Source organism: Poecilia reticulata, linkage group LG4 (assembly GCF_000633615.1).
Source record: "Poecilia reticulata strain Guanapo linkage group LG4, Guppy_female_1.0+MT, whole genome shotgun sequence".
NCBI classification, from domain to species: Eukaryota; Metazoa; Chordata; class Actinopteri; order Cyprinodontiformes; family Poeciliidae; genus Poecilia; species Poecilia reticulata.
Window position 1 is genome coordinate 10287284 of NC_024334.1, and position 22153 is coordinate 10309436.

Consider the following 22153-nt stretch of genomic DNA (forward strand, 5'->3'; position numbering starts at 1 on the left):
AGTATGGCATTGTTTTTATGTCGTATTAGCTTCGTTGTGTTGATGCATTTTGACCTGCTTCAATTTTCCGCCGCAACACGCAAACTTCCCCATTCTCTCAGTGCGTTATAGTTCCACAAGATTTGTGTTTGATATCTGTTTGATATCTAAGATTCGGTCTTATTACTCAGTCTTGACCAAACGTTGCTGTTTTGTCATAGCAGAATCACACAAGGTGTTCTTTGGCATCCCTCGCCATGGATCAAAAGCTAGAAAGATTTTTTTTAAGGGCTTTTACGGGATGTTCACATGACTGTACTACAGGAGGTGGAAGATGACTCTCAAACTTAAGTTTCCTTACAGAATGCATTGCATACATGGACGAAACAAAAAGAGAAGATGGAAAAGTAACACTATTTCCATTTCATAGTAGAAAAAAAATTAAAGACCTTCCATGTTTCAAATGATGATTTCTTAATCAAAATCTCAAGTAGATCTCTTGACTTAGCCACAAAAATAACATCATTTTGCACAGAAGTGGTGTACATGAGATACTACATTATGAATTTAAAGAGAAGTATGCAGCATCCGGAACAGACAAACGGGGCATATATTTTTGGGAAGAGGAATCTTGTAATGTGGTCTTTGCCATGGATGTCTTGACCGTTTGCCATGCAGTAACACACACACGCACACAAGCTACGGTACTTATTATTATCGCTTATTCTCGGTCTAAATATTTTTCTCCCGGAACATTTCTGCAATTGTTCAACTGGAGGTGCAGGACAGAAGGCATTGTTCTGGTGACAAATTTGAACAGAACCCTGTCAAAACTCTTACGTATTAGAGAAAGGCAAGAAATCAAAAACAAAGAATGTAAGTGCCTTTTAAAAATAGAATGAGAAAAAAATGAGAAAATTATATCTAAACAACCTGATTGCTCCATTTTAAGTCAGCTATTTTAATGCATTTAGCAAATGTACACAAAGTCACTATTGATATATTTTTTAATTGTTTTAGCAATATTAGATTCTGTCAGAACAAGTTGACCTCTGTTGGCAAGGTAGAGGTAATTAAATCGATACATTCAATAGAGTTGGCACAGTTAAGATAGATTAGAAAGATTATAATCTTTCTAATTAGTAATTACTAAGTATCAATTTAGCTAATGCTGACTAGTCATGCATTAGTCATGCATTAATATGCTGACTAGTCATGTTTATAGTTCAACACCTGAATTTATAAATCTAAATTCACAGTCCCAGCATGTGCTCACTCAAGTTCATTAATTGCTTTTTATTTATAAAATACAATTTTTGAAATATAGTATTTCATCACCAAGCATCAACTCACTTTTTATGTCTACCTGGAAACCAACTTGGACAGTCACTGCATACATGGTGCAGGCTTGCGCATAACAGACCAAATCTCACCTGCACAAACTCAAACACATCAAGGATTTAACTTTGAGGAGAAATGTCAGGTCTCTTTTGCATGTAGCAGCTCAAGTTTGCCCCAAGACTTTCTCTCTACAGCGTGTTCACTTCCAAATAGAGCAGTTTAATGATGCCAGGAAGAACTGCAATCACTTCAAGTTCTCAGAAATGTTATCGTCACTCGTGAATGTGCCCATTTTAATGTGCTAGTGCAACCCATTGATTCTCGGTAATAATTTTGAAAAAGAAAAATGTATGTTTGCTTGGCTGTACAGTATATTTAAGTGTTGTTCAGTGTGCATGACCCAGATTGAAGGACATTTGAAACTTTTTCTTTTTGTCAGCCATAAGAGGAAAAAATTAAAAGAGAGAAAAAGCTTTTGAAGTAAATGTTATTATATTTCCTTAATGCCAAGTTGCCCCCAATTGTCTGCTTGTTTTCAAATAGTTCATTAATAAAATTGTTTTACTTTTGATTTCGGTTTCTCCCAGTTCCCAGTTGCTGCGTGTAAGATCTGGCACCCACAGATTATTGAGTTTGCATTAGCCTCTGTTGCCTCTAATAATCCCATGAATCAGTTGATCTGCAGTCAAATAAATAAAATGAATACAGATCATTTGTTCTTTTTACAATACTGGGGTTAAAAAGCTTAATATTGTGTTGGTTTTCAGTACATGTGGCTTTGATTAAAGGCAATGTTAAAAGATATTAAAGAGCACTTTTACTGAAGTTAGTTTAACAATAAAGGATGTGCTGCTTATATTAAAAAAGATGCAGGTAAAAATTATATATCTTCTTCATATTAAAGCAACGGCTATTCACTGGGTTGTAGCTTCTTTTGTTTCATCCACTTGCCTTTTCCCCTTTATTGGAACCCTATATAACTCTTGCCACATGGTCATTTTCTCAAACCTCTCCTTTGTGGGCCTTATCTTTATAGCTCATTGCACAAAATGAAAGTACCGTTTCATGAATAAAAGGTAGCAAATTGAAAGAAAATGCTGCAAATTGCCTTGACCGCAGAGCACCTCTTCAACTGAACAGCGATGTTTAAACCCATAAGTGACCTCAAAAAAGCTTTTTCCTTTATTGCTGATAAACAGGACCTTTGTTATTGATGTAAAATGTGTCCTGACCAAAGATTAATAAATTTGTGTTCATTTTTAAAACAAAAAGTAAAAACTTTTGATCATTATCTTTTATCACAATTTTAATATACCCAAGTTGTAATGACTGTATCATTGATGATAATAAGGAAGATGAGATTTATTCGAAGGTTTAATTGTTTTTTTTTTTTTTTTTTTTGTTTAGCATTGTAGCACAATGTAAGGAATATTGTCTTAAATCAACTTGGAAGAACTGAAACTAAATTTGAATCTCAAATCTGACTCAGTTGGGCTGTTTTTGTTTGTTTTTTTTTGTCACAGGGAGTAATTACTGACTTTCTTCCCCATCAAATCCCTAAACAAAAAAAGCAAACACTGAATTCTGAAAACAGCGAAATGGTACCACATTAAAAAAGAGTACCATCAAGAACTGTCACTTTTAGCTCATTAGACAAATTCGGTGTTATGCTTCAGAATGTGCATGCATCACACTTTTGGTGCACAGGCATTGTCTAGTCTTTCTAATTGCTTTAATCTGAAGATTAACACTGAAACAGGATACTTAATCCACTGTATGAAAAGAGAATTTTTTTTTTTTCCCACAGTGTCAACATTAAATCTTACTTTTCTGTTTCTGGTTAGTTAGGGTTACCAAACATTATTTATGTTTGCTGATTGTCATACTGAGAGAGAATATTTGCAAATATTTTTCATTACTTTCTTGAGAAGTTTACATATTACTAGGTATCAAACAAGCATGGAAAACCCCAGCTGACATGGCTCCTTAACCCTCTGATAGGTTGCCTTTCAATATTTCAGTTAAATGGCTGTAAACCTTTGAATGTGTTTTTAAGGAAACATCTCAAATAGTCATGTTTGTTTAAGGTTTGTGGTGTGGCCACCAAAATTGCCTAATTTAAATCCCAGTAGTTGGTTTGTGAACAAGATGACTGATATCCTTACTCAGTTAGGAGTAAGGAACGGCTCCTTAGATTCATCAAAGGAGCCGTTCACCCATCCTTGCTGTTAGCGTGACTGTGTTGAACACTCACATGCTTTCAAAGAACAATATTTTTCACAGATTTTCTGTATGAGTGTTGGCACATTGCTGATTGGTCGACTTTTGTCCCATGACGACTGCACATGCTTGGCTCCCTGGTAGGACTCTGTCATGAAGACTGCACGTGTCTGTTTCTCTGGCCATGCTCCCATCATGTCTGTCTGTTTGTATTTTTCACCCTGAGACAGCAGATTCTTCCAGCTTTAATATTAATATTATGTCTCTTCTATAGCCGCAGCATAGTTGTGCTGTGAACATGGTTTATATAAAAAACATATTTTCTAAATGTTTTATAGATGTGAATAAAAACATTAGAATAAAATGCCATAATACAGATAGTTTTGCATGTTATACCACAATAATGAGCTAATTAGAAAGTAGATTCAAAAACCTAGTCTATCAAAAACCTTTAGGTCCTCCATTGTTAAATAAGACTATCATTGTTGTTTTCTAACAAGTTTGGCATGATAATTGAGAATATTTACTCATGTTTCATTTACTCTGAATGAAAACAGGAAGGTGTTTGACTGTTTTGAAAAAGTCTGCCTTTGTAAGATGCTTTTTTTATTATGAAACGACAAGGTTCGTTTGTTAGAGTTGTGACTTTCACCATTTCAAATATTGTTGTAAATGATTACCTTTTAGCTTGAGTAATTCAGTTATTGCGTAAAAAGTAGCCTTCCTGATTATCTCTAAAATTACAAGGTTACTGAGCCAGCAGGGGGTTCTTGTGAGAAGTACAGTGTGGCCAAAGCTTGATTGAAACTGTATAAAGTAAGAATTCAAAGTAGACAGTAATGCTGGCTTCTTAACTGAAGACATTTTCTGATGCAATTCTGAACTTTAAACAACAAATTACTGTTTGATGAAGTAATTTATTAACAGTTGTCCCACTGTTTATATTTTATAAGGAAATTTAATGGACAGTGATGGAAGTAGTGATGTGAAGTTCACAAATGATCTGATTCTTTTGATCAGGTTTTTACCATGAATGACGAGACTTGAGTTTCAGTTTGTGAGACCTGTGCTTTCGATGTGTTTTTATAACTTTTCTTGGTTACAATGCTCTGCATGTTATTCAGTTTAATTTAAAATTATAGTTATTTAATTGGCACATAAATGAAACACAAGAAATAGGTGGATGTTCAAGGACACAGAGCGCATTTGCATAGCTCTCTATTTCTGATGCATCTCATGGCAGCAGATGGGAGAGAGGATTTATAGTTGTGTGTTGCTTGTCGTTAGTGCATTGCTGAAATTGTTATATTTAATGGCTCAGAAGAGGATTTTTGGTTCTACCAAAGTCCCCGAAAACCAGTTTCTTCCGATACCGGTTGTTACATTTTTCTTTTTATCTTGTTTCTATGCTACAAATATTACTAAAATATTGTAAATGCATACAGGGCCGGCCCAATGCAAAGCAAACTAAGCAGCTGCTTAGCCCCATGTATGTTTTACAATGTCACACTGCAAGATGACATAGTGCAACTGTTTACAGTCCGACCACACTTGACCACTACATTGTAAAACATAGCAGCCTCATTTCATTCACTTACTACGTTGTTTAATTTAGGAGAAACTAAAATAGCATTGTTAGATGATTTGTTTCATCGGTTTAAATGAACAAATTCATAAAAGTCGATGTAATTAATCATTCTTGATAGATCTAATGGCTTCAACATTTGCACACAGGTCAAAATAACTTACACATAAAGTAAATATCTGTCCTCTAACTTGGAACATAGTGTCCAATGGTGACTCCCTATCATGCTGATAACTAAATGGTAACATTTTAAAGCAACTGACTGCAAATCTTGTGAGGCAAAGTGAATTTTAATGCAAGATGCTGTACCAAAAAGAAAAAAAATAGCACAGGTACAGTCATTGAAGAGGAAGTGGACCTGTCACCATACTGACATCGCTGCTATTAGAGGGACGTTCTCAGGTGCAGTGGCTGGCAGTCTCCAGTGTTTACCAGGGAACATCATTAGCCTGGCGTCTCACAGCCTTAAAATGTCATATATCCACTGTAATGAACTGTGAGAGCGTGCATTATTCCCAAACTTCCCTGGTGCAGCACCCACATTAATCCAAATGCTCAAAACCTGCACCTCCAGTCCCTCCACTCATTAACAGTGGCAGATATCAAGATAGGAATAATGAGAAAGTGCCCGCAAGTCAGGACATATATTAAAGAAATAGAAAGTGCAAGAGAAATGGAGCTTCAGATGGAGAGAAGAAATCCTGTCATAAATGGCAAAACACCCTCGAGGAAAGGTCCAGGGTTAGATGACAAACAGCATGAATTCATATTGTTTGGAGATGTTGACAGACTCTGCAGAAGTCATGAGCAGTCTAAGAAAATTTTTAACAGCATTCTTTAGGCTGCTAGTATTTACTGCATGTAAAATGTTTTTATAATATAGACAGAAAAATCCATAGAGTAGATTTACAGGGATATTAATCCATAAATATTTCAAGCTTCATCCTAAAGTGCAAGAAATTATGCACTCTTCGATATGTTTTGAGAATATATCGGTTGTTTATACAATTTTTATGTTGCTGCAAAATCATAGGTTTGCACAATTTATAAGCTTTTGAAACTATAAGAACTGTGCGATCTGGAACAGCTACGCTTGAAATAAACACAACTTCTCCAGTGTTGCTGGGTTCCCAAGGACCTAGCTCTAACATAGGTTATTGATGATCTGATTACAATAGACGATATGTTTTACAGTGGTGAAGGACTGATTAAGAATTATCTACATAAAGTTAGCTATGTTTCTTTTTAAGAGGACAAACGAGTGCCCTCACATAGACACCTATTTTTTATTTGTATTTTTTCCAAATAAAGCAAGTTAATATCATCCAAAAGAGGAATCCAAAAGAGTAAGTGATTTAGTCTTTGGAGTAAAGAAACAAGACATTTTTAAAGAAAATAGATTAGAATCCATGCTGTAATTCAGAGGGTGCGAACAACAGTCACTACAAGCCGACTCTGCCCTAGTCCTACCACTGAGGGTAAATCTGGATTGTCAGTTGGAGAGCAACGACATCGTTTGTAAGTAATGTAAAGCACATTTTGGTTAAACACACATGTACTTTTATTCCAGCTGCTTGGAAGATAGATTTTGTGATACTTGAGTGTAAAGAAAGGTATCGGTAACCACCAGCTGCACCAGTCGTCCTATTAAAGATTTGTAAGTCCAAGCAGAAGTATCCATAAACATATTGTGATTTTATGGCCACAGATGTCAGGATGACAGACTTGTAGTCATTTAAATCTATGATGGCACATTTCTTGGGGATTGGGATGATAATGAAAGCACAATCCTCAATGCAGCCGCTGGAACCAACTCCAAGAGCATCCAACACAAACTCAAATCCACTGAAAGCTGCCGCCAGCTACATTTCGTCCAGGAGCAGAGAAAATGACAGGGTCCTTTCCTAAATTCCTTTTTCTGGAGCTTGATCCGTCGGCTCGGTTCTGGAGAGTCCCACAGGTAGAAAGTCATAGAAGAACCAGGTGAACTAATTAGAGATAATTTGGTACAGCTGTGGCAAGGAGAAAGCAGAGAAACTGAGGGAGGAAACTAACAGAATGAGCTGAACTAAGAGTCAAATAGAAAAATCCTGACAGTATTGAAAGAAAAATATATGCAAATATACAAGAAACAGAACACAAGATTAAAGTAAGAAACAAAGGATAGAACAAATATGTCAAAACCTTAGTAACAACGGTTAAAGAAAAGAGATACATAAACCAAAACCACCACTTCAATTAAATAATTATTTAACCATAATATGCAATGGTTTTTATTGCTATTTACATGGTGACAATGCATTCAACTGTAAATTTGGCCGCTGGTGCCAAATGACATTCCAAAAAAAGTTAATTTTTAATTGGATATATTATTTTATATTTACAAAAGCCTAATGGTGCTTTCCAAGCATACAAACAGAATTAAATTAATTTCAAATTTAAATTTAATTTTAAATATTACTTGTTAATTCTCAAAAACATTTTTTTTTACTTGCATATCTAGGAAAATTAAAAAACCCTGAAATCCCTTTCAGCATTTCCATCAGCTCAAAGTTGAACTTCAACAGGACATCACCTTAGATGGCCGCTTGGCCCAGAGTAGGGCTGCAGAATCATCCACAGGGCAGCAGCAGGCAGGTGTAGCAGGAGGCCCTTATAATTGGCAGTCTGCTGTAACCAGGCCTCTGGTGGGGCCAGGCTGTGACTCGTGAGGAAGACACATGAAATGAGCTACTGCATCAAAAATTGAGGTTGGCAACCTCCATGCACGTCTGGGCGATTTTTCAAATGAGCATTTCTAGGCCCCAGAGGAAACCACTGCACTCATGCTATCGTAAGCAATTGGAATAAAAATGGACAAAAAGTTCATCTTTTTTTTCTTTTCCTGGCATGCTTAACTGGGCTGGGCAAAAGGGCAAACTGTACTGTTCAAAAAGATGTAGATAAGGAAGCAGAAACAAAAAAATGACATGTTTCATTTTCAAATAAAAAAATAGGTTAGCATAATTTTGTGACCGTAATTTTGTTCTTTCCAACCTCACACGCTGTTCTCTTGTTTTTTAAAGAAAGTAAGCGTTCAAAAAGAGACTTAAGGACTTTATGGCTTAAGAGTGTTTTGCTGCAGCTGACATTTTTTTTAGCCTCGCAACAAAAATAACTGTTTTCACATTGAAGGTTCCAAGTCTTTTTAATTGTTGGTGTGAAATATGCCTTTCAAGACATCTGCTATCAATTTTGTTAAATCCAAAGAAAGTTTACAACAGCAGCATTTGTTGTTTTCCTCTCATTTTTTAAGGAAGCATAGAATGACTGGTTGTGTAATGTGTCTGAATTCAAAGGCAGAAACTGTGAACATATCACAAGCGGTATTTTCATAAACAGTAAAGCGATTTGGTTTAGTCAAAAGTGGGTGTGTTTTGGGTTGGCACTGAGTCTCTGGAGGCCTAGAATTTCACCACCACAATGCTGGCACTGAATAAGAAGGCAGAAAAAGAAAGCGACAAGCTTTGGATTAGAAAGGATTTGCAAGCAACTTAAAAAAACGTTTAAATCCCACAATGTCTGTGTTCAGATTTACTTCAAAATATTTAAAAAAGAGAAAACATTAGGAAATCAAATGAAGCTGGCAAAAAATAGAGACTTTTTCAAAATTAAGCAATCAGTAAAATGACCTTTCTTATATGACCCATTTTTTTTTTCTTTTTGAAAGCTCATAACATCCCTAGATCTTTAGCTCAAGACTTAGTTGGAATGTGTTGTGGTATTATGTAATCTCTAAGCAAACTGCACTAATGATCAGTGCATACACACCCATTATAACACATCATGCCACAGCTGTTCTTGCCTCTCAGTTAAACATGACATTCTTCTTAAAAATCCAGCAGTCACTAGTTTATAGAATGGAAGAAAATTCCCCCATAGAAAGCTGACAGGTGAACTATTGAGGCATCCTGTAAAAGGGACTGAACAACATTTGACTGTTTCATTGGGAGATCAGTTCCTGCATGGCATTTCAAAATCAATAATGCATATGGAGGTTTTTAATGCATAGCTAGAGCCCATAAAAATGTGAAATCATTGATGATATATGTGAACAGACTCACTCAAATATACATATATGCTTGTCAAAATTGGAAATGGACTCTGGGCGTGTTGCTTGGCGTAGCAGTCGAATGGCCACCTCATATCCACAGGGTAAAGTTCTCGACGCAGCTGTTCTGGCATTGATCCCTAGCCTTAAGAGCTTTGCAGCATGCCTTACACCACTCTCTTTCTACCCAATTCCTTTCTGATTACTGTCAATAAGGGTCACAAGTGCTACAAAACAAGTCTGTGCTTCACGCAGACACCAAAGTGATGCTTAAAAAAAAAGAAAAACCTTGGAGAAGCTTTACAACACATATACTATTCTCAATCATTGTTCCTGAAACGTCTTAGCACAATGTGCACCTGGGATCTTGCCTGGTAGATCTGGGCTTGTTTTGCTCTGGTGCATAAGGTCTGCTAATGTGCTGCCATGATCAGTGCTTCTATAACCTGGTGGTGCACCACAATGTTAAACAAGAAAAGGAAGCTTTGTGCCACTTCCAAATGGGAAACAAAAACTTTAGAGTAAGCAAAAAGTAAATTAAATGTTAACTCCATTCTTAAACTGTTAAATGTTTATGAGCTATTTAACAATCATTAGCCTTAAAAAAGTCATCATCTGTCAGACATGGACATGACCATGACCTTTTGATGACAAAGGTTGAAATACTTTGTCTTTAAACATGAGAAAATTGTAGAGCTGCATAGGCAAGGCTCCTCAAGACAAGGTATCACTGCTGAGGTTGGATGCAGTAAGAAAGTGTTTTTTTTTTCTGTTATGGATGTCAAAATTAAAGCATACATTAGAGGCAAGAATGCTATAAGTTAATAAGACTTGACTCTCCTTTCACACAAAACATTGTGATGTCAGAAAGGAGTCTACAATCTATTGTGATAAGTATGTAAACACTATGTCTTGAGCTTAGGTTCATTGCTGATTTAAATTTAATTAAATTCAAAATTACTTAATTAATCCTAAAGGAAAATAAAATGTTTCTGTAACTCATATTACACGAGTTTGTTCAAAGTGGTTGTAGATGCTGATGACTGTGGTAGGAAGGATCTTCTGTAGTGGTCAGTATTTCAGGCCTTAGCAAAAACTGAAATGATTACAATACATGTGGTGTCGACAACTGCTGATGGTGGTATGTAAGAGGTTGCCAAAACACCCTTTGTTGTTCACAAGCACTGCTAGTCTACCCACTTTGCTTTTGCAAATCTTTGTCTGCTTGTATGGTCAGAAAGACCAGCAGAGAGACGATGGAGTCGGGAAGATATTGGATCCTCAGTGACATACATAATACTGCAGTCCTGACACTCTGAGTCATAGTCTTTGAAGTCGTCCAGCTTATTTTTGCCAAAGATCTCACATGACCCTTTATGATCTATATAAGAGATAAAATTCTTACCTATAATATTGATCTAAATTTACAAAATCCATCAGATTTTTTACATTGATTAAACAGGCTAAAACTCATTTATAAGTTACAACCTTTGGAAGTTTTCATCTCTCTACGTGGGTATTCTCTTGACTACTGTATAAAATCTGATCATTTGACGAAAAGTGTTCCTCCCCATATGTTTTCTGTGTCATGACTGAACAAGTTAGCAGAGCAGACGTAAGGACACATTTGCATTTGGCCGACCAAATCACTATTTTTATAGGCCTCTTTTGCAATTACATATTCGTTCGGTTAAAGCTACTTTCAGATGGAATTAGATCTTTACGTGCTCCGATGCTTGTAGTCCATTAATTTAGTTTTATTGCTGCTAAATTAGATTCACTTACGCCCTCTGGCAAGGAAGCATACTGTGCATGAAAATAATTTATACCACTAAACATTTGTTCTCAAAACATTCATCTGAAGTTCAGTGTAGGTATGTCACATGAATGTTAATGACCCCAAAATCTCCTTGATGTCTCTGAAAGTTGATGTAAAATGTTAATGTAAACTGAACAACTTGCACTTTTTCATTTGGGTTTCTCTAAAAGTCACAAGCAGCCTCTGCCAGGCTGGGATATCATGTCTCACCGCCTACTGCAACTTTCAGGGGGATTCTTTTCACTGCGAATCTGGCATTGAGATAATAATTATATTGTCACCTTCACCCACTATATTCCGCGCAGACGGTGCTCTTTCCCTTTTATCCTCTAACATTATGTTTTAGTGCCACATTTTCAGCATTATGAAAAATGCTTTCCTTCTGCTGAAGTAAGAGCTGCAACTTCAGAGGTCACTTTGAGTATTTTATTTGATTGCAGCTTGTGTGCTGACCTATGAAGTACATATTCAAAAGAGTCAGACTATTTGTTCTCCATCTTTAGCTAAGTTAGAATAAAACAACAGAACAATGGATAGGAAAGGCAAGCCTAACTGGTGGAGATAAACGTCTACTCTAAAACTGTTCAGAATCTTGATGCATTTCAAGGTAAGCACGTTTTCTGTGTTTCTTATTTTATATTGTATTATTGTAGAAAAGTAGAAAAGCATATAGACATGGCAAAGACAACTTTGCCATGTCTATGTTCTTCGATTACATTAAATATCATTTAGGGTGATGGCGGGGAGCCCCTCCAGTCCCAAATTTGGAACCTATTACCAAAAATAAAGGGTCAAAACTCCAGTGGAAACATACACCAAACTTGTGTTCAACTATAAGAATGATTTTGTGTACTCTACTTCCAAGATTTATCCTCAGATATTCTGAAGCATGTAAACAATTCTTGAATTATAATTTAATGAAAGATATATTTTTAAACTAATACAGCTTCTACATTGCTTTATTATCTTTGGAAAGAAGCAAGATTCTTAGACTAATGAAACAATTTAAAACCATAATCTGCTACGGTTATTAGTAATTTGGGGTTAAGATGGTATGGTGGTTAGTGAGCTAAACTAGAAAAAAAAATCACTTCATGCTTATTTCCCTGTTTTCATTTACGTCTATAATGTAGATCAAAATGCTAATTTCTTTCTTTTGACAAACAGGAAGTTGCTTTGCTTAGTCTTTCGAATAGAGCAAAACATCCCGTCCAGATGTTACTTTTTATTGCTATAATGCTTGACTAATTTTCACTAAATCAGCATAGAACAATAAACAATAGCACAATACTAAACATTACAAGCATGGTGGAGCATATGTTGTATTCCATTACATGTTGAAAGGGGGAAACCCCCTGGTGCTGCAGTGTAATTGCAGTGTTACTATGTTACAGGGGATTAACTCAGATATGAGGATGGAAAAGAAACAATCTGATTTCACTGCCAAATTAGTTTGTTTTCCTGAAAAGACTGAAGATTCCATTAGAGGACTAAAACTTACAATACTTCACTACAACTGCATTTTGTAGATCATAACACAGTAGCTGATCTCAAATGGCTTTTGAGGTTGCAGTAATGTTAGTTATGACACTTGCTAAAACATTGTTTTAAAGCTTCTTGTAGTCTTTATGCAATTGTATTATGATCCCTCCACTATTTTAACATAAAGAAGACATTAATATTTTTCAGAAAACTTTTAGAGTGAAGCATCACTGCCTTCTGAGCCTATAATCTGTAATTCTCTGGGCAAACTCAGTTTCTGAACCATCTTTTTTACATTGACTGCTTTTCTACTATGAAATGTTTAAACATCAGAGAGGTCCCTGCAAATGGTTTTGTGAAGAGCATAATACGTGTAGCACAAAGCACCTGGAGACAAAAAGAAATGCTTTTATTTCATGGCTTGGAATATGACATAAACCTCTACAAATTACAACACAGTACAAAGCACTGTGAGACACACCTGAGATAAAAGGCTTTGATTCTTGTGTCTTCCCCGCTGCCCCCAAGCAGCCATCCATCAACAAAAATCTGAAGCTCAGAGATCTAAAACCCAGCAATGTTTTGTTAAAGCAGAGCACCAAATTTGCTGCTTCAATGTCTGGTATTATGTATTAGCTGCAGTTTGCTATTGTCCAATTTATTATACTTTTCTTCTTCACCTAGAATATAAGCTATCTGAAATACATTCATTAAATTTTTCATTTAACAATTATAAGGAGTTGTACAGTCTCTAAGTGTAATCCCTTCTGCCATTTCCCATTTTCTATTGCTGTTTTTATTAACTCTTTCTTGTTATTTTATTTTTCTGTTTCGCATTTACTCGTTTTTATTTTTGTGTGATGTACTTGAAGAGTTGATATAAAGAGAGATAGGCATTAAAATTTTTTCATAAATGTACAGAGTGAATTTATGAATCTTTTCTTAAAAATATACTTCGTTTGGGACTTTGTATTGCTGATGAAAAACGTACATACAGTCACATTATGCTTTAGGTTTTTAGAGATTTAGATTTAAAGCTTTGTTTAAAAAAAAAAATTGGGTAAACAAGTTTATTATTATAGAACATTTAAATTGGCTTTAGTAATTCTGCCAGAAACAGTGGTCAAATACATTCAGAAATCTGACATGATCTTGTTCAGGGCTACAATAAAAAAAGTGTTGGCATTCACTCAAGTGTTATGAGTGAATATGTTTCATTCATACTTGAGTGAAACATGTTATATGCCATTCAAATATGTTTATATTTGAGTGAAAATATATTTTTCTTTTGTGTGGGTTTTAGGGATTTAATGAGTTCTAACTTTTACATTTTATTCTACATATTAAAAATCATTTGTACTCTTACTTGTCACCTGCTTATCTGGAACCAGGTTACAGGGGTAACAGTTTCAGCAGACATGCGTACATTTCCCTCTCCCCAGTCACCGCCTCCAGCTCCTCAGTAAAGGTGTTTGTTGAATGACTTTACAACAAACAATTGACTTTTTTTTGTTTTTAAGACTAAAAATCAATTGTTCTATAATCTTTCCGACCTCTAAAAAACACTATTTGAAAACCTCAAGTTAGGACATTCAATACTGTGCGAGTTGCATATTTGAAATGTCTGTATATGGCAAAGTGAAGTCAAAGTCAAATGTATTGTTTTTGTAAAGACTTGGCCTGATTCTATTTACATGCTTCTTATCTCCACTCTCTTTAGCAATATGGAGCAAAAGCCAGTTTTTAAAACACGCAGAAAGGATATAGACCACACATAAAAATGTATTTTATTTAGTGTATTAACAAATTTTACTGTACATTTTATAGACAATGTTGTATCATTTGCTTCACAAACAACAGCATTATAAAAATAAAAGCACATGTAACACATTGTGAACCTGTTTTATTGTATCTTTCAAGAAATCTGCATTATACAGCATCTATTTAGCATTTTCTTACAAAAATGTGTTGTAGACTAGAAAAAACGTGACGATCCTTGTTTGGAAAGTAAAAAAAAAAGAAACAAGTAAGACGACATGCCCCATCGACGCATAATAAAATGAAAACTACTATTTTCGTTTGAAATACATGTGATGAGGGAAATACCAAAATAAATAACAAATTAATGCCAAATGAAACCACGCTGGTATTGAGATTATTTTTTGCGAAATGATAAGACTGGTTGGATTATTCTTTCACAACATAATGTTTCTGTTTTATGTGTGCAAGTGAATCAGGTTTCTACAATCTACAAATTTTAGCACATTGGTAAAATATGACAACGAAGCTTTGAATTCATAACATAAATGGCGAAACCTTTTCATAAAGTGTAATGAGGCATGTATGGTGAAAACCTATTCAATTCTAAGATGTTATACAAATTTATAGGAAAAGTTGATATGCGAATCTCAGTCGTGGAGTTGAGATTCATGTCAATTACAAAGTCCACCAAAATGTCCATTGCACTGCTTTAGAATTGCTCCTCTCAATTGATAGGCCTGTGTGATAACTGCTCCATCTGTGCGTCTGGCCACCGGCCAACTTACTAGCTACATAATTTGGTTGTTTCATATTCAATGGAGTTTGGCTGCTTGGCACTGAAAGTCTGCAGTGCTGCCTGGATCCTGGTAACATCTGTTGTGGACAATTTGAGCCGGTGCCGCAACAGACAAGAAAATAGATCCAGAGGCTGAGCTCCAGGTGGGGAAAGCCTGTTGACCCGATCCCGAATCTCCAGCAGCTGCAGTAGGGCTGAGTCCTGCGATCCCTGAGTATATGGGTAGTCCAGCTGTAAAATTAAGTCCTGGATCGCTTCTGGGTCAAAGTGCATGCTGTAGCCATAGACCTGGATGCTGTTGATCTTCATGTAGCCCAGATTTTGGCCCGGTTCCAGGTATTCCAGTGGTTCAAAATATACACTTCCATTTCCATTGCCTGAAGGCCCTCTGATGCGGCTCCTTAGGTAGAAGTGGACAGTCTCAAAAAATGTTTTCCATTTATTGCCTAAAGTCAAAGTCCAGTTGAAACAGTCATAGGGAAGTTCTAATTTAGTCCTCTCCCAGTCTGGGTAGTTGTTCTGGTCAATGGGCATGATCCAACTCTCTGAGTGACTCCCCCCAAATGGATTGATGTAGACAGAGAGCATGGGGTCAAGTGTGCTGTTCTTGGTAAGGCAAATCTGCAGAGACATGCCCAGGAGCATGTGGACATGGTTTGATTTGTATTTATTACTTTTTAGAGTCAGCAACATCCTCTTTCTCCATGATGGGTCAAACCAGTTATTCAGCCTGACATCATTGCTGACAAAGATCCCATGGATGCTGATTCTGTTGTCTCTTTTCTGCAGCAGGTAGCGCAACTCCATGTCCTGCAGGTCAGTCTCAAAGCCGATGTAATGGTCAGTGGAGTCTGGCACTTCGTTGCGGCACACGCCCTGGCTCAGCATGTAGCCCTGATTGCATGTGGCACAGCGGGAGCGATTTTCATAGGAGCAGGATGCGCATGAGGAGCCCTCCCCTACTGTGCATGGGATCACACTCTGGCAGGGGGGATGCTCATACGGGCAGGAGCAGCTCCGGGTCTCCTCCATGTAGGAACCCAGGTGGTTGTTTTCACTGCAGTACATGATGGACAGGATGTAGTTGAGCCAATACCCAAATGGCCTGCAACAGAACCAGAGCAGTAGGTGAATACACAGGTAACAGAGCTTATTATTTTTCAACAGAAACCAAATTCAAGCACCAACATAACCCACTTTCTTGTTTTGGATACATACTTGTGTTTTGCCTGTAGTGGACAGCACATATTAAGTCAAATCATATAATTTAGAATACAAACTACGTGGGGCCAGTTTTACACTTAGAGATCACAGTAATGAGATATATGTCTGATCTATTAAGGAACCATGTTGGCCTTATAAAAAGATCTTCCATCCTGTAAAACATGAACCTATTTTTAAGGACATATCCTTCACTTCTGAGTGTATGCATAAATCCATCTAATTAAGTCTGATTTATGGTGCCCATCATAATATAAAATATGGATCATCACTGAAGCCAGCAAAGTGATGACATAAGTCATGCTTCAATCTTGAGATCAAAACCCATGCAAGTTCTAACATCATTTCTTGATCTAACAATGTAATAGAGGGGGAGGCGACTTTTATGACTGAGGATCTTCATATTTCTTCTGTTCTGCCTCTGTAATGCATATTATACCAGCAAAGCAAGACTAATGTTCAAGAAATCTCCTTTGATCCCTTGCAGTTCCTGTGTAGGTTATATCTTACTGGCATAGGTCTAGTCCAAATATATATATTTTTTTTATTTGACGCAAGATAGAGGATTAAATTGTAATTTTGTGTTTTTTAGTAAGAATTATAATACAAGTAATTAGAAGTAAGAATTAGTAAAAGTTGCATAAACAACAATCATATTCAGTAAATTAAAATCTACATCTGGATAAGTCTTGTCAGATTTAAAGTATCCTGTACAAAATGTTTAAGTCGGTATTATATATGCTTTTTATTAAGCACACATGTGTGCGTTGTTTTTTAAGAAAGAGTTTGTAATAGGTCACTAAGAACTGAATGTAAAAATACCTCGCATTTCAGAAACTCACGTTGCACATATCCAAGCTTCAGAGTGTAAACTGTGTACAACAACAGTGAGGAAGCTGTCTGACTACTGCATTGGATCAGCAGGACATGCAAAGTCATGGAGACACTTCATGCAATATGGGCCAAAGAGAATATGTGTTTTCATTCTGAAATCTGCTCTATGTCTATTAGTTTATTTCACTCGGATCAATGTCACACACAAACTTTTTCTGCCTCAGGTTCAGTTTACACCTGTGGGGGAAAAAAAGATTTTCCCCTGAAGATGCACCATAGCTTGTTCCATTAGAAGCAACATTCATTTGACAAAAAAAAGCACACCAGTTCTTCTGCAGAGCTTCATTATGACTGTTCTGACACCTCCACACAAACAGCGGTGCATATAGCTTTTGTGCCTACGATACTTTTTTCCTGCTTTGTCCTCGTATGAAAAGGCCCCTGATGCCTCAGTACTAAAATAATAGCACCGAGCCATGAATGTGTTTTTAGAATATATGCAGGAATTTAAATGAGATGGTTTTAAAAATTCAAGTATTAAAATTACTATTAAAAAGAAAAGATAGGGTTGTGTAGAATCAAGAGAATTACCCTTATATAGATAAGGGATTGGATGAAATGCATTAAAAACCCCAATTAAAGTGATTATGTAAAAATATCAAAGCGGATTTCATAGAAATTGCATAAGAATTACACTCTTTCTTCATCTTATCACATAGTCTTCAATGTAATCAGATGCTTTAGTTCAGCGGAACCATCAGCCTAATTCCAGTTAAACTGTAAACTAAAAAAAAGTCAAACCACTTAAAATTTCTATCACTGTCCTCATGCAGTTTTAATACCCTGAAATGCCAAAGACGGCACAGGCTATTCTACAGCCATATGGAGGTCAGTACTTTGACTACCATTATCACTCTGAACTCTACCACAGTGTGCTGTCAATTTGCATGGGAACACCAGGAGACATTCCAAAGGGAATTACCCTAAAGTTATTTTTTCTTCCTGGAAGAAAATCCATCAATTTAAGGAAATGTATTGTGAAACAGTCCTAAAAAGTTTGATAAGTATTGTAAGGCTCCCAACATTATGACAGAGCAACAATAACAATGATGTTCTGCCCTGTTTTAATAACCACATACTTTGGACGTACAAGAAATCACAGATGGTGTAGAGTCAGTATACCTGCTTAGGTCTCCCAATGATGTTTTATAAAAGCAAGATAAAAAACTGTTTTAAACAAAAATGTTTTTTATTTATTTATTCTAATCATACAACAGTGATATCTTGACCTCAAAGTGTAAAGTGAAAATCATTATTTTTCCATGATAACTTAAGAGATGTTGAATGTTAGACATGTTGCACATCTTTGTCAGTACAAAGAAAGCTAGGAAGACAAGTTAACATCACAAACAAGCTGTGGTAATATTAAAGTCCACTCAGTTTACTATGCCAGTTTCAGTAGGGGTTTTAAAAATGTAAAAATTGTGGACTGTTAATGTTAGTCTACTGATAATATTAGATCAATTTTTCCATTTGTTTATTTTATTTCAGACCATTTTCAAGAAACAAAACAATCAGATAGCAAGACAACAAACCGGAATCAACAAAATCAATACAGATAGAGCAAACAAATAAGCATAAATAAATAATTTGGCTCCTCTGCCCGTATTCATCAGTTCCGTGTCCAAAAAGGAGTGGGTAGAGTAAATTCTTATGTAATTCCGCTCCATTTTCCTTTTGCGTTTTTTTTTTGGGGGGGTCAGTCAGGTTTGATTAATATATTTTCTTTACTCAAACAAAATCCCAGACAGTTAAAATGATAACTGTAAATAACCACTGAATTTTATTGCAAATTCAGTAAAACTCTTAGATTCAAGTAAACAAAAAAAATCTATTTATGGCCAACCATAAATCTGAATTCAGTAAAACTCTCAGATTCAAGCAAAGAAAAATCAATTTATGGCCAACCATAAATCTTATATACCCCCGTTAATAATCAATTCCTCTCTTCATCACCACTGTACATTGATCAAAGACCATTTTTTTATACTTTGCTTTAAGTTATTTTAGGTTTTCACACTGCTTCAGCTTCACATTTAAACTATCCCACAGCTGAACTTCATATATGAAGACAGAAAAGGTTCTCTTTATGGTATGGTATGGTATGATTTAAAATTTAAGTTACTCATAAAGTTATATCCTCCTTCTCAAACCTTAAACATTTTCCATATATCATCTGGTCATGTGTTGTATCCTGCACAAAACACGCCTTGTGTGTGAAATTTAAATAAACACCTGTAAACCTAAGTAATGTGGCCTGCAAGAAAAGTGAGTTGGTATGATGCAGACATCTAACCTTGTGAATGATGCGTAGCACTCTTTTCTTATATTTAGTATGATCAACAGCAGCATTGAAGGAATGTAATTGTTACATCAACCATATAAACAGTAAGTTGAGTATTGTAAGATTAATGCAGAGTATCCAGTATGGAGTGTATTATGATCCAGAAAATGTTTTACTTTATTGAGGATTGAAATATTTCTTGACAGTTTAGATTTTAAATGCCTAATATGCTTTTTGAAGTTTAACTGATTGTCTATTACCACCCAAAAAACTTGAATTTTGTTAACTTTTTCAATTGGAATCCTATCTATTTGAACCTTTACATCCTTGTTTTTAATCGTAGTTTCTGAATAGCACAATTTTAGTTTTACTTAAGTTTAAAGACAGTTTACTAAGGAAATTGCATGAACAAAAGTGTTTTGTGTTACAAAGAGAACCTACCAGGACACATTCTGAAGATGAGTAGCCAATGGTAAATAAATGCTATGTTATCTTTGAAGATCTTGAGACGAGACAATTACTGAGGATTGTAGTTCAAACCTCCCAAACCCCAGACTGAACTATTGTCCTAAATGGAGACCTGCTTAAACTTAAAAAAACAAAATACACTGTTACATCCCGCTTACTACAACTCCAACTTACTTTTCACTCCATCTAGTAAAGCAATAATGATTTATATCTCACTGCAGCAAACTACAACTAATAATTCAGAATTTCTAGTTCTTCTGTAATGTCTGTTAAGGTAGGACTTCAACAAGGTTTAAGACTTTTTTTTTTTTTTTTTTCAAATAATGCTTCCTTTAAAAATGTAAATAATTACACTAACTTTTACACCAGAAGAGACCAAGCGATTTCTTAAAGTAACATCTTTTAAAAGCTGACATTCTTAACCATGGGAAAATTAATGAGAAATTTTTATCATTTCAGAAATTTTTACCTTTTATGTTGGACATCAGGAATGGCTTACATAGCAGTCAAATTGTCCACACATCTTCCATTTCCACAGACAAGTTAATTTGAAAACACAAATCATCTCTCTTCTATCCAGCAACAACAAAAACATTGGTTGTGTCGAGGAACAAAATGTGTGACAGAGCAAACAATACCAAAACACTGCTTGGGGTGCAAAGAGTTAATGAAGCAAAACTCTTGAACGCAAGAGGGGAAAAAAAGTAATTTAGAAAAAGAAAATAACAATTTATTCTCATAAAACTGCAAAGTGTGCATCAGCTCTATATTTCACTGGATATTATGCCTGAAGCTACAACTTTACCACATAAATATGGATTGAAAATCTCTGTCTAAACAAAACATTAAAAAATCTGCAGTCTTGATGAGTTCTGCTTTTACAAAAGGAATGTTTTTCCTGCATAAAGAATAAAATTCATCTAATTTCAAAATAGATGTATTTAGATTTTCTCCTAATAATCCTTAATTCAATTCATTATTACTTCTTTTGATAAATTATAGGTTCGTAAAATAGTATTTTTTCTTCTTTGTCTTATGTTAATTAACCAAAATAAAGTGAAAGTCAAGATTTTCTCCTAAAAATAATAAAAATAATCATTAATTCAACAATTTCATACATGCATACAAACTTTTTGTTGCTAACTTTATATTTCAAAATAAGATTATGCAAACAGAAAACAAATGTTGGATGATCTAAAGATGAACAAAACAATCCTATGCTCTCATTGCTATATAGGCAAATCCCTTACACTCTGTAACATTCTTTAAAATACAGCAAACTTTAATTTCACAGAAGGATAGTTCTGATTTTGTGAAAGTAAAACAGATATGGATGGGAATGCAGCCAAGAGATCAGGTGTGACTGCAGCTTACTTCAGCAGGAGCTCAGCTTAATGTCAAAGAATTCATTTATTGTGTGTGTCCGTACTATGCGATGCCTCGTTCGTCTGATAAAAAAGCGCTGCACAAATAGGTGAATGGAAAGATTAAATGAGTGTTCCACAAACGCATACATCCACTTCCGCGTAAAGAAAGGTAATCAGAAAAACTTCTCAGTTTCTCACCTTTCCCGTAGCATAATAATTTTTGGCTGAGTTTGACATCTCTTGCTGAGGGTGAAGATCTTGTTGATGATGCGTCGTGCTTTGCTTGCAAGCTGCTGTGTGCTGAGCTCTAGCTGTTTGTAGCGCTGGTGAACGGACAGCTCCGTCTTCCAGAAATACTGGATGGCAGACGAGTTCAGGGCGTAGAATGTGGGAAGCCGTCGAACAAAGTTTTGAAACTCTTCTGGAAAGCAGAAAGATGTGAAAAATGAAAATCTCAATCTCCTCCTGTCACATTCAGGCCGAGGTGACTTCTGTTTGCATTGCTCTAATTATGTATGGCTAGTTTAGACATGGTAAATGAGAACATTTCTTTTTAAGGGTCGTGGGATTTCAAGTGCTGCAGGGCTAAATGAGAAGAATATTGGCTGACGTGTATGCTAATGGGAAAAGGCAGGGCTAAACACAGATTGGGGTAGGGTTTCTTCCCCCTTTCATTAATGAACAGCCTACAGGTCTTTCAATGCTCTGGATGCAAATCAGTCAGGGAGAAAAACAGGGTGGACATGGAGCTCAGAGGATAATATCTGTCAGCAATTCAGAGCAACTGTTTACTGGATGCATTCTGAATAGAAAGCAGATTAGATTTCCAGGCATTCAATAACAACA

At 35.7% G+C, this 22153-nt stretch overlaps 1 protein-coding gene and 1 long non-coding RNA gene across 2 annotated transcripts in view; one reads left to right on the top strand and one right to left on the bottom strand.

The window, feature by feature from the left end:
• Positions 1-22153, top strand: part of LOC103463372 (uncharacterized) — an 83243-nt gene that overhangs the window by 37632 nt on the left and 23458 nt on the right. The window lies entirely within an intron of this gene.
• Positions 14279-22153, bottom strand: part of brinp3a.1 (bone morphogenetic protein/retinoic acid inducible neural-specific 3a, tandem duplicate 1) — a 64340-nt gene continuing 56465 nt past the window's right edge. Inside the window, exons 7-8 of the mRNA XM_008406675.2 lie at positions 21506-21728; positions 14279-16178 (exon numbers count right to left, since the gene is read on the bottom strand). Of these exons, the coding sequence (XP_008404897.1) occupies positions 15062-16178; positions 21506-21728 (1340 nt within the window). The 3' untranslated portion in view covers positions 14279-15061. The remainder of the gene's footprint in view (positions 16179-21505; positions 21729-22153) is intronic.